Source organism: Filicampus tigris, chromosome 3 (genome assembly GCF_054856515.1).
Source record: "Filicampus tigris isolate MCC_2025a chromosome 3, RoL_Ftig_1.0, whole genome shotgun sequence".
Lineage (NCBI taxonomy): Eukaryota > Metazoa > Chordata > Actinopteri > Syngnathiformes > Syngnathidae > Filicampus > Filicampus tigris.
Window position 1 is genome coordinate 15,536,012 of NC_141219.1, and position 11,624 is coordinate 15,547,635.

At 40.7% G+C, this 11,624-nt stretch overlaps 2 protein-coding genes across 2 annotated transcripts; one reads left to right on the forward strand and one right to left on the reverse strand.

The window, feature by feature from the left end:
• The first annotated feature begins 259 nt into the window (after nt 1–259).
• Nucleotides 260–4,340, forward strand: styx (serine/threonine/tyrosine interacting protein). The gene is made up of 11 exons (XM_086026259.1): nt 260–527; nt 827–859; nt 1,921–1,974; nt 2,058–2,155; nt 2,230–2,290; nt 2,381–2,417; nt 2,489–2,528; nt 2,824–2,874; nt 3,184–3,256; nt 3,607–3,697; nt 3,784–4,340. The coding sequence occupies exons 1-11, from the start codon at nt 351–353 to the stop codon at nt 3,855–3,857; spliced, it is 789 nt and encodes a 262-aa protein (XP_085882385.1). The 5' UTR covers nt 260–350; the 3' UTR covers nt 3,858–4,340.
• A 352-nt stretch (nt 4,341–4,692) lies between these two features.
• Nucleotides 4,693–11,161, reverse strand: gnpnat1 (glucosamine-phosphate N-acetyltransferase 1). The gene is made up of 6 exons (XM_086026260.1): nt 10,911–11,161; nt 8,683–8,850; nt 8,069–8,131; nt 7,860–7,987; nt 7,701–7,762; nt 4,693–5,624 (listed from the first exon to the last, which is right to left on the reverse strand). Exons 2-6 carry the CDS (start codon nt 8,834–8,836, stop codon nt 5,477–5,479), a joined length of 555 nt encoding a protein of 184 aa, XP_085882386.1. The 5' UTR covers nt 8,837–8,850; nt 10,911–11,161; the 3' UTR covers nt 4,693–5,476.
• Nucleotides 11,162–11,624: the final 463 nt, after the last annotated feature.

Genomic DNA, 11,624 nt, shown 5'->3' on the forward strand with positions numbered 1-11,624 from the left:
ATTATTTTTTCCTCCCATACTTTGTAAAATTATACTCATATTAAAATGACCTTTTCTGCTTTTTTCTTCCTTCAAATTTGTTCAAAATTTGTTCTTTTGACATGAGGATGTTTTACGTTTTTCAACTGACATAATAGGACAGTTTTGTTTTTCATGAAATTATTATTAATATTTTACGTCCTCGGCAATTTTCGAATTGGGTGTCGCCCCAATGCATCTCCAACATTTTCCTTCAGATGTCGCTGTTGTTGTTTTTCTTCCCCTCTCTCACCACACACGCCATAGCCGCCGTCTGCCGCGTGATCACGTGACGCCCGGAGTGTCAGAGGGGAACAGCATGGCGGACATGCATGTGCAGGCTGGCGACGAATACCATCGACTGTCCAGCTAACCCTGCCCGAGAAACAAGAGCCAAATCGGGTCGCGTCGAGCCGGGTCCAGTGAACGTGGCCGAACGCCTCAGCGGTATGGACGAGGAGACGAAGCTCCAGTTCCCGTCTCTGCCCACTACCAAGGAGGAGCTTCTGGTTAGTTCTGGACGGCGAATTAACCTCAGCTAGCCGTCGCTAAATACAACCCAAATATGCATCGTGTATGCAAATGCATCATTTTTTTCGCAACAATCTCATTTTAGCTGTGTTACAGGAGTAGTATATTGCCTAAGGCAAAGTGATTTTTTTGGCAAATTAACATTATTTCAACGCTGAGTTAACAACAACACGCCTAGCCTGTTAGCATTAACCACGTCATGTAGGAGTTCATGCAGTTTCCATTGAGACAGACTCTTATCGTCACCGTTTTCATTTTAAATTTCATGTTTTTACAGGACTGGGCTTATCCAATGAGACGAGAAATGCAGGTATGTTCAGCATTAACTGTCACCAATGGTGTTGGCAGATTTATTTATTTTCTAAAGGACTAACTATTCAAATGGAGTATTACATTACATGGTGGTAATGGTATTTGACAGCAGCCAGCTAGCTGTTTCTCAACATATATGCCGACTATCTCATGACTATATGATTCAACGTGATTCAGCAAGTAGGTTTTATTTGCAGTGGATTCTCTAAGTTGGATTTGGAAGCTAATGTTCACAAGGGAAACAATGGGAATTGAACTAATTCCAGTGGCCATCATTTGGCGCTGTTATAATACAGTGAGTCCATGCCTTTAGGAAACATGACCTGATTCATTTACAATAATTTGTGAACGAACCCCCTACTTATTTAAAATTATACATAATTACCTGAAACCCATCTTGCAACATTACCACCGATCCTTTATCTGAACTGCTTTATGCTCACGAGGGTCGCAGGCGTGCTGGAGCCTATCTCATCTAACTTAGGGCAGTAGGTGGGAGGAAACCGGTCTACCTGGAGAAAACCCTCGCAGGCACGGGGAGAACATGCATTCAAACTCCACACAGGAAGGCTGGGGCCCGGAATCTGAACCCATGACAGATTATTTGATTTTACGGAGTGCAACTGCAAGGTTGATGACGTGTATGTCACAACTTTGCAACCTGCACAATTTTCTGTTATTTATTTTCCCTTAGCAATATTATCTTTTTGACATGGTGATAAATATATTTATCAAATAAATAAATATATTTAGAATGGCATATGAGTGGATGTCCTTACTGTTGTCATTCAGCTCCTTGTTAGAGAACAGCAAGTTGAGCAGAAAACTCCCAAAACATTGAAAGGTTGGACATGTACGTTCAAAAGTTTCAAAGGCCATCTTTAAAGGGTAGACTGCATTTTAGGTTCATCCTGAAAAAAATTCACCTGAATGCCCAATATCCGTCATCTGTCACTGGATGCTTCATTCGGTACACCTGCACAATCAAGCGAGGGCCAGTACAGTATGCTGACACTATTCACAAAATGGTGCCCCTGTCTCTCTTGCTTGTTTTGATAGGAAATATTACCTGGACTGTTTTTAGGTCCTTATTCTGCTGCCATGAAAAGCAAGGTATTTATTTATTACACAGCGCCGCGGCATATCATATATTGCTGAAATGCATGTATTAATAATATGCTGTTTGGTGGTGGTAGCTGCAGGCTCTGGAGAGACAGGGCATCACGCATGTCGTGTGTGTGCGCCAAGACATCGAAGCCAATTTTATCAAACCTAACTTCCCTCATACATTTAGGTAAGAATTGTGAATTCATCCATTCCAGGGGTGTTGTTGTCCCTGTCTGAGTTTTTTTGTTTTTGTTTTTGCAGATACCTTGTGTTAGATATTGCAGACAATCCAGTGGAAAATATCATAAGATTTTTTCCCACGGTGAGTTTGAATGCTATTCATGTCCTCATGACAACATTTCCACGGCATGACATATTTAAGTAATACTCGGTTCTTGTTTTCTGTCAACAGACTAAAGAATTTATTGATGGCTGTTTAGCAACTGGAGGTGAGATCACATTCGCGAGTCACAGTACAACCTGAAAAGATTAAGGGTTTTTTTTTTCCTTTCTGTTTTAGGTAAGGTACTGGTTCATGGTAATGCAGGGATCTCAAGAAGGTATTGAGTTTTTTTCCTTTGAATTTTGCATTCTTTTGTAACCTCATTAGACAGCATGAAGTTATATATGGTTTGTTATTCGACATGAATTACCGTACAATAGAGCAGAACGTCGAATGTTGTATGCCCCTAAGGTTGTACAGTTGTGAATTAGACATTTTTTCAGTTACTTACTGGAAAATTAGCTTTGAAATGTTTCTAACTTTGAACCGGAATAAATAATGTCACAAAACACCCTTCTGGGTATGGATAATTAATCCTGGAGGAATGTGTCTTTTTTTTTTTTCACTTTCAGTGCTGCCTTAGTGATTGCCTACCTAATGGAAACATTTGGAATGAAATACAGGTGAGTCTTCATCCTCCATTTTAGCATCCTCCCTCAAACTGTTTTGTTTTTCGTAAACTCTTTAGCATTTGGAAATTCTTCTTAAGATGCTAATGGGCATATTGTAAGATTGCGGACGTTTACTTAATGTTGTGGACACTGGGAAAATCATTTTCAAATCATCACTCCCTACAACATTCCGAGGAAATCACGATGTCCCATCACTGATGAGCTGTTTTAACAGGCCTGCGGCTATTCATGTGGTCCTAGGCGGCTAGCTGGTGTCCCATGCTGGTGTGACCCCTGTTCTAACCTGTGTGTTCACTCCAGGGATGCATTCAGCCACATCCAGGAGAGGAGATTCTGCGTTAACCCCAACATGGGATTTGTGCATCAGCTTCAGGTGAGCTTCAACCTTAAACAAGACTTGTCAATACACAGGTGAAGCCCAATAAATTTGAATTTTGAGGTCAAGGGACTGATGTCAAACAGAAAAATCTAACTGTATGATGCACATGTTGACAAATTGTGCACTCAATTTTGTGGTGAGCATACAGAGAAAGATAGCATGCTTGTCCCCCCTGGAGGTGACTTTTTGTCACCCTGGCCGTATTGTACTTAGTAGCCAGGACAAGGATGTGCAAGATGACCATTCCTGGTCCTTTGCTTATCATAATTGCCCATTTTTGGATCCCAAAAATATCCCATTTGTGGAGTCTCCCGAAATGTGCTGATGCACGTTTTGTTTTGCAGGAATATGAAGCAATCTACCTCGCCAAACTGACCGTTAAGATGATGTCACCAATGCAGCTGGGCCGCTCCTTCTTACAAGCGGGCATGCCAGGTCTGGACACAGCCTCACTGAATGTCATTGTCAAAATGGTCTTTGACATTGGTTCAACTAAGATATGCTGACCTGTCTTGGAACAGGAAGCCGTAAGCGCAGCCTGGAGGAAGATGACGACTTTGGAGCAATGCAGGTCACAGCAGCACAAAACGGATGAGCCTTGCTTACATTTAGCCACATGGCACGTTGCACTCTTTTTTTTTTTTCTTTTTTTTTTTTACATTTTTAATGGGATTAAAAATGTAATCATTTGAACCTTTTTCTAAGGGGGGGTGGGGGCACTCATGTCTGAGACATGGAGGTCTGATGGGAATGAGTACATTTGATAACTTTTTTTTTGTTGTTTCTTGAGCTGTATGCACTGATGAGAAACGTTTTGCAGTTTTATAGTATTTAAAGCATTTTTGCATTTGCAGCGGGACAGTATTGCAATGATGCACTTTTGATACTTGAATTTGTGTAGACGACCAGAAGGGGGGCAGGCGGGAAAAGGGAAAGTGGCCAGGACGTCGCCCATCGCAGGACTTAATGAAGAGGGATAGTTAATGCCTTTATTTTGGTGTCATAGGATTAACAACTAATAGCAGACTTAATGTTGGATAAGGTGAAATTCTTATAATAAAAGTTCTGACTGAATCTATTTGAAATTGTTTGTTCCATTTTATCCAAGAAGTAATGATCAAGGACAACTGGTAATTTTATTCTATTGAATTGCACTGGACAGGTTACAATTCTATTTGGAAAATTAAAATTCAAAAGATATCAAGTTGTGGTAGTAGTACATCATCCATTTTCTACAGCCTTCATCTTTTGTTCATTTGGGTCCCAGCGGGGTGAGCTGGAGCCTATCCTAGCTAATTTTGGAAGAGACAGGATACACCAAAAGCATGGCGAGAGCATGCAAAGCAGGAGATTTTAACCCTGAGCTTCAGAACTAGGAAGCAAATGTGCTGCCCACTTCAAGTCCCAAAAGCGCAAGAAATCAGACAGGGTGATGTATATTCTGCTATTTTATTTACTTTTGTACATATTTGGCAATAAATTACATTAAATACGTTCCCACTGCCCAACTAGAAAAGTCACTTAAATATGAATTTATATATATACACATTTGTATCCATACCACCCATCACAAAATGTGATCATTTCCACATTCCAAACATAAAATGTTAACGACTTTCATACACATAAACATCTGTTGGCTTACTTATACTCACTTTAATTCCTGTAAGATTTATACCCTCACCAAGATTACTGTGAGGCAGGGCTCACCAATCCCGGTCCTTGAGAGCCCATATCCTGCATATTTTAGATGTCTCCCTCCTCCAACACAGCTGATTCAGATGATCAGGATCATTATCAGGTTTCTGAAGATCTTGCTGATGAGCTGATCGCTTAGTGTTCTATGACTTGTTCTTTGGTCACTTGACAATCATTTATTGATGAATTATTAGATGTTTGAAGGACATAAGTTTTCACAGCATTCCTGGCTAATTCCACCATTACAATTTTCTGTCACCACTGTAACAAAATAAGACATTGACAGCAACTGATGATGCCTTCGTCAGAGTGCTGCTGCTGTGAGGTAGCCATGGTTACCAAAACAAAAGGTGGTGGGGTGCGGGCTTCAATGTGTTTTGGTTTACTTCAGCTCTGAGGTCATGATGACACCCGGGACAACTCACAGTTTCTAAATGACACACTCCAAACCACAATGTTCTCCACTGCTGACGTCAGAGGGCGGCGTGAAGCGTTGCATTCCAGGCCCAGAGTTCCTCAGTGGGAAAAGCGACACTGCATGTAAGTCTCGTCGGAAGCAGCGTAACCAAACTTTTGGTAGAAAGCCACATTTTTGGGTGCACATTCCAGTGTGATTTTATAACAATTTAGTTTTTTACTGAGAAGCGTAAGTGTGGACATTAACCTGTGGGAGAAAAAAGAGAGACATGGGGAAAATGTAAGAAGGAAGCCAAACCAAGTCCTCTTTCCATAAACAAACACTTTCAAGAGTACAAAATGAAAAACACTTGATAGGCATTTGTCACTTGACATGACAATGACCGCTCGGGCTGTGTATAGAGCAACACTTCCTCTTCGAACACGACCATCAGCTTTACAGATGTCATAGAAGTGTGTTGTGGTAAAAATCCACAACAACACCTGGTAGCACTGATCGCAAAAGTATTTTTTCTCCAGATGGATGCATTTAGTTTAGGTGTGGTCCTTTTTAGGAGGGCAACACAGAAGGACATTTACAGACGTGGGCATTCCGTCATTACTGAGGGAAAATCTCTCCATCCGTCACTGAAGGATGCCCGTTTTGCTGCAAACGGTAAACTGAAAAAAATAAAATGACCCACTAAGCACCGACCGACCTCAGTCCATCACTGACAGAATTCTACAAGTTGCCTCGAGCGGAGAAGAGGAGGTGCTCCTCCGACAGACAAAAAAAAAAAAAAAGGTTGAACATTGCTAGTCAATCTGGTGACAGAATGCAATGTTGGCGACTAAATGCAATTGTGGTTGACAATTCAACAGCTGTAAACAAGTCAATCCATTTACCAGTTATGTCAACTTTCTCGTGCCATTTTCCAAGCTTGCCCCTTTTATGTCTGGGTCCCGGCCAGCAAAGGAAGCTGGCCGTGTTGTATACCTCTTGACCCCACAGGCTGCAATGATGATGTCTCGTATTGCTTTTATTTCACCACGCGGTGCTTGTGCTGCGCATGCATGGGACCTAAGTACATTTGCGATGCCGATTGACTGATGCCGCCCAAGAAGATCTGACGGTCCTAAAACAATGGTGACGAACAGTAATACTTTGTTTAGTAAAGCATTTTTTAAAAAGAGGGGAGGAAACCTACCTACCCTTAGCAATGACAGAATCATGGTTAAAATAACAATGACGGACTGGCTGTCAGTCCGAAAGTAGCAATGATCAACTGTCATTTAGCAATGGCGTAAGCAAAGTTATAATAATGATGACGGAGTGACGGACTAGCGATGACAAGATTTGGTCAGCTTGAAATAAGGACTGACCATGACAGACTGGCAAAATTTACTGACGCCAAAAAAATTGATGTATTTATTTGTGGCATGGTGCATATTTTCCCAGTAGATGATGCAAAATGAAGGAAAAAAATATGTATTTATTTGAGGTGCGGCACTGGTCCAAAAAGTTGAAAAAGGAAGTGGGAAAAAAAAATGGATACATCAGTTTTGAGGTGCGGTGCTTATTAGTTCAAGGAGGTGATGCAAAATAAGGGAAAAACATGCATTTATTTGAGGTGCGGCACTGTCACAAGCATTTGACTCAAACGATAGTGGAAAAGGGATATCGGTTTTGAGGTGTGTTTATTTGTTCAAGGAGATTATGCCAAGCAAACGAGAAAGGAGGTGTGGCACTCATTTAAGTGGACAACGCAAAATGAAGGAAAAAAAAGAATTACTTTATTTGATGAGTGGTGCTCATTGGTTCAGGGAGATAATGCAAAAGGGATGGCTCTGAGGTGTGGCTCATTTATTCAACGGGATGGTGCAAAATAAAGGGGGAAAGGATGACTTTTTTGGGGTATGGCACTTATTTGCTCACAAAGACAACGCAAAGGTTAAAAGGATGCATTTAATTGAGACGTGTGTATTTGTAGTAAAGACATAGCAACGTTGTATCAATCATAGTACAGGTTATTTTTTCTCCTGAAGAATCAAAAGGACGCATTTATTTAAGGTGCTGCGCTTATTTTTTGGGGATGGGGATGACGCAAACAGAAGAGAAAGAGGGTGCACTTATTTGAGCGGTGACGCACACTGATTAATTGGAGCACAGCGTCGACTAAGAGTGGAGGCAACTGTTTGAGGAAATACAATATGCAGTTAGTCACCAAAATGGAATTGAATAATTTACTCACGTTCCAAAGGCACTACTACAATTTCTATAAAGATAACGCATCCTTTTTGGGCGGAGGTAACACAAGTGTCTGACAAGCAGAGTTGTACTCACAGTTTTCCCAGCTGTTTGCCTCTGCACATGTCACTCACGACTACCTCCTCCACTCGGCCTCTCTGCAAACAAACCCCCACAGGTGGAGTTCTCATTCAAGCTCAACAGTCCATTCATATGCAGCATTGGCACCTCAGTCACCTCGAGACACAAACTTACCTTTGCACATGAATGAATGAATTTGTGCTCTGTGATTAAAGTGGCCGTGGCCACAATTTGTCCAAGGTTGGTGTCCTCCACCACCACCACATAGTAGTCGCCTGTTTTTTTCATGTGCTCAAACTTTTCTGAACGTTAAAAGAAATAATGCATTAATTGAGATCGGCGTACCGTGATGCCGTTACATCAGTCAAGTAACTCGGACTTACTTAGAAACTGGTCTGCTGTGACATCACCTGTCTCGGTTAATTGAGATAGAACTTTAAAGAACCCTGAAAGACAAAAATGGGAAACTTGTTGGTTACTTTACACTCTTATTCCTTGTACACTATTTTTAATAGCCGCCATCTTGTGCAAAAAAAAAAGATCTTTGTGATATATATACACACGTATGTATTGTCTATATTGACTGCTCCCAAGAAAAGGTTGATAAATGCCTCTATAGCACATGATGGCAGTAAAGCACCAGTTTTCTACTAGACAGGGCTATGGTCTGATTAAATGGAAACTCTTTCCCTCACTTCAACATAGTTCCTTGGCACCTAGATGCCACAAGATGGTGCAAAACTATACTTTTATATCAGACACAGCTTTAACCTGAGCACAAAACCAGAATAGGCAAATTTGTAATTCGCACATGTGCAGGGGAACACTTTACCTGTACAGCAGTTTCAAGCCAATTAGACTGTTTCTTTTTTTTTTTTTAAATGGTTGAAACTGAGGTTGAATATCCTCCTGGGTTAGCTTGTGTTGAACTGCGTACAGACCTCAAATTTGTGTGACATTTTGGACATAAGCAGATGGTTCAAAGTATGCCACTCACCCCTGTTGAAGTCGGCAGTGCAGAGGGGCCTGAGCACCAGGCCTTCGCCCGGGCTGGAGGGGGAGATGAGGGGGGAGAAGGACACACTGTTGTCACTCCAGTCTAACTCCCGAAGCAGAGAAGGATCGAACAGGGGAGTCTCGTCCAGCAACATTCCACAACCTCGACCTGGGAAACCCACAAGAATATAAATGAGCTCACACAGGGAATACACCCATGCATTTGTGTGTGTGTGAGTGTGTGTGTGCGCACGCATAAAAAGGATGACAGACTTAAAAAAAAACACCAAAACCACATTAGGTTTTGACAAAGCAACAGTATGTTTGTTTTACTTCATGAAGAACCTTGACCTGTCAAACACAAATTCTCTGCCTATTTAAGGTTCATACACCTTTCTACCGAGGTTGAATTCAATCATTTGTGGTCACCTTACAGCTCTTGTATATGACAAATTTACAGAAACAAAAGACTAGGTAGTATGCTATAACCAAAACAATGGTACAAGATTACCAATATGGAGAACCCTAAGATTTAAGTATGTCACAGAAAATTATTATGCAACACAGGAATTGTTTTAAATCTTGCGGGGGGGCATATTTACTTTAACTTTGATGAGCAAATAACCTTTTTAATGGTGACCTTGGCGTCGGATACATCACATAATTTCATGTGTATCTTCTTCTCTTCTTACATTCTTCAGAGCTTGCATGCCATCACTCAGAACGGTAGCAGCTAAGAGCTAAATGGAAACAAACAACTGTAGTTTTCAAACAGCCATTAGTTTGTCCGTTGACGAGTAACCTCACATTCACCATAGTGATCAATGGAAGGAATTGGTTCTCCTCACCCATTCAGACCTGTCACCATACAATCAAGGATGCCTATACTGTACAGTATGTCTGTACTCACACTCGGACTTGTAAAAAAGCTTTGCTACTAGTACCCCTACTCTGACAAGAACCTGAGATATACTATCCAAGTAGGAGCCATGCTAAAAGTGTGGCGATACTTCAAGGTAAACACAGATGACAACATTTTGTTAGCCAATTGCAAATTTTTCTCTACAAAATGGATCATGAACTCCACTCGGGCAGCCACATTGGTCACCAGAGTACTTAAGTCATAATTAAAGTAAATATTTGTACTAAAAAACAGGTTAGGCTGTTAATATAATACTGTACAATCAAATCAAACACACTACGTACAATGGTAAATGAGCGTGTTCTTATTTATTGTCAATTCTTGTGTATGATGTATTCTTACACCGCTGTACAAACTAATGCGCCGTTCATAATCTTGAAACGTCATATGTCAAAATCATTGTAAACAAACGACCCCGGTTTAGCATTTTACAACTACTGTATTGGATTTCTGTGTAAGGCAATTTCAAACACTTTATCCCCCTCAAAAGAATGTAACCTTTTGTGAACCAGTAGAATGTCTCTGGAACAGATGATTCCTAATATTTCCATTGTTTCCTGTTGGAAAAGTGACACTACAGTGCTTTACAATCTTGAGTGCTCTACAATTAACTATTATGAGTCATAAAATCCTATTTGTCTTCAAAGGATCTGGACCAGGTCCCAGAACAGGACACCAACCGGGATATGAGCCCATTCCACAAAGGGCTCATTCAACACAACCAACATCAGGAAACACTCACCCATTGACTAAAGTTGCTATAGCTACATACTTTAGCGCAGTGTTTTCGTTCTTTGGTTACATGACTATTCCACAGACTGCAACTAGTCATTAGTTACAACCCAACAAGACCAATATGATAAAATACAAGCAGTCCTGCAATAAATCATCCTCAAAAGCTGATATTTATGAGTAGGTGGTACTGGATGTAATCTACACCTGTCAAATACATTCAATAAAACCTGAACAATAAAATTGTCAGGAGGGATGGGTTTTATTTTTATTACAGAGTTGTTTAAACGTTAAATGTGTTCAAAGTTCATTTTGTTTCCCTTGCCGAAATGGCTTAAAAGTATAGCCCGTGTTTGTTCAATCAAAAATATTTCCAAACGTGTAATATGAAACCATAAAATGCGTTCTAGTTTGACATTAAATAGAAGCACAACTTTCTTTTCAGAAGGTTAATAAGAAACCATGAAACGAGTCCTAGTTAGACGCTAAATCGTAGTTATAAAAAAGTAAAACTGTATTCACTCCAGTTGAACAGACTGGATATTGCATGCTAAAAGGCTAGTTAAAATACTTACCGGTCAACAGCAAGCAAGAACAGACGACAGGGTGGAATTTCCGCGCTGAATTAAGGTAGCTTCGTAGTTAAACTCTTCTACAAGTTGTCCAGTAGGTCGAGCAACATAATACGATTTCGAAATGAAGCATTTTTGAATGGCCTCAGCCACACCACCACGGTGGGTGTTTGCGTCTGACACTCGATGACGTGGCAAAGTTCCCGGTGGTAGGGGGCGCACCCCGATGACGTCATGGACTACCGTCGGTTCCTTGTGTGCTTTCGATAGCAGTCACACCGGATCTCCACGTTACTGTTTTTTTAAACAGTTCTATGATTTATGATACGCACGTCAAAGTAATTACAACGGAAACTTTCAGTACTCGAGCTGAATGACTCCGAATAGTTCCAATTATTAAAACTATATGCGGTTCACAAAACAGATGTCTGATGGACAAATCATTATGTACACAGCGGAGCCGCAAAGTCTTGTACTACTGTTTGCCTAAGGCGGAAGGCACCGTAGTTTATCACTTACCTACATTAAATAAACATTTATATGGAAAAAATGCGTGTCTTCCATGAATATAAATATTTGTAATAATTGTTTGTAGAATGTCGCACGTCGGGGAAGTTTTCGATCATGAAGACCGTCTAATTCTTGGCAAAAAACTAATGGCATTGACGCTGTCAGTGGGTTATATTAATTTAACAATGTTTTTTTCTGCTGCTTAGT

What these genes read in the sequence shown, in the direction of transcription:
- gnpnat1 (XM_086026260.1), bottom strand. Translation starts at nt 8,836, where the DNA reads ATGTTGCTGGACGAGACTCCCCTGTTCGATCCTTCTCTGCTTCGGGAG. An exon ending in CACTGCCGACTTCAACAGGG is followed by an intron (nt 8,132 to 8,682) that starts GTGAGTGGCATA and finishes TTTGTCTTTCAG; the next exon opens with GGTTCTTTAAAGTTCTATCT. An exon ending in TCATTCATTCATGTGCAAAG is followed by an intron (nt 7,763 to 7,859) that starts GTAAGTTTGTGT and finishes GTTTGTTTGCAG; the next exon opens with AGAGGCCGAGTGGAGGAGGT.
- styx (XM_086026259.1), top strand. Translation starts at nt 351, where the DNA reads ATGTGCAGGCTGGCGACGAATACCATCGACTGTCCAGCTAACCCTGCC. An exon ending in GATTTGTGCATCAGCTTCAG is followed by an intron (nt 3,257 to 3,606) that starts GTGAGCTTCAAC and finishes TTTGTTTTGCAG; the next exon opens with GAATATGAAGCAATCTACCT. An exon ending in CTTACAAGCGGGCATGCCAG is followed by an intron (nt 3,698 to 3,783) that starts GTCTGGACACAG and finishes GTCTTGGAACAG; the next exon opens with GAAGCCGTAAGCGCAGCCTG.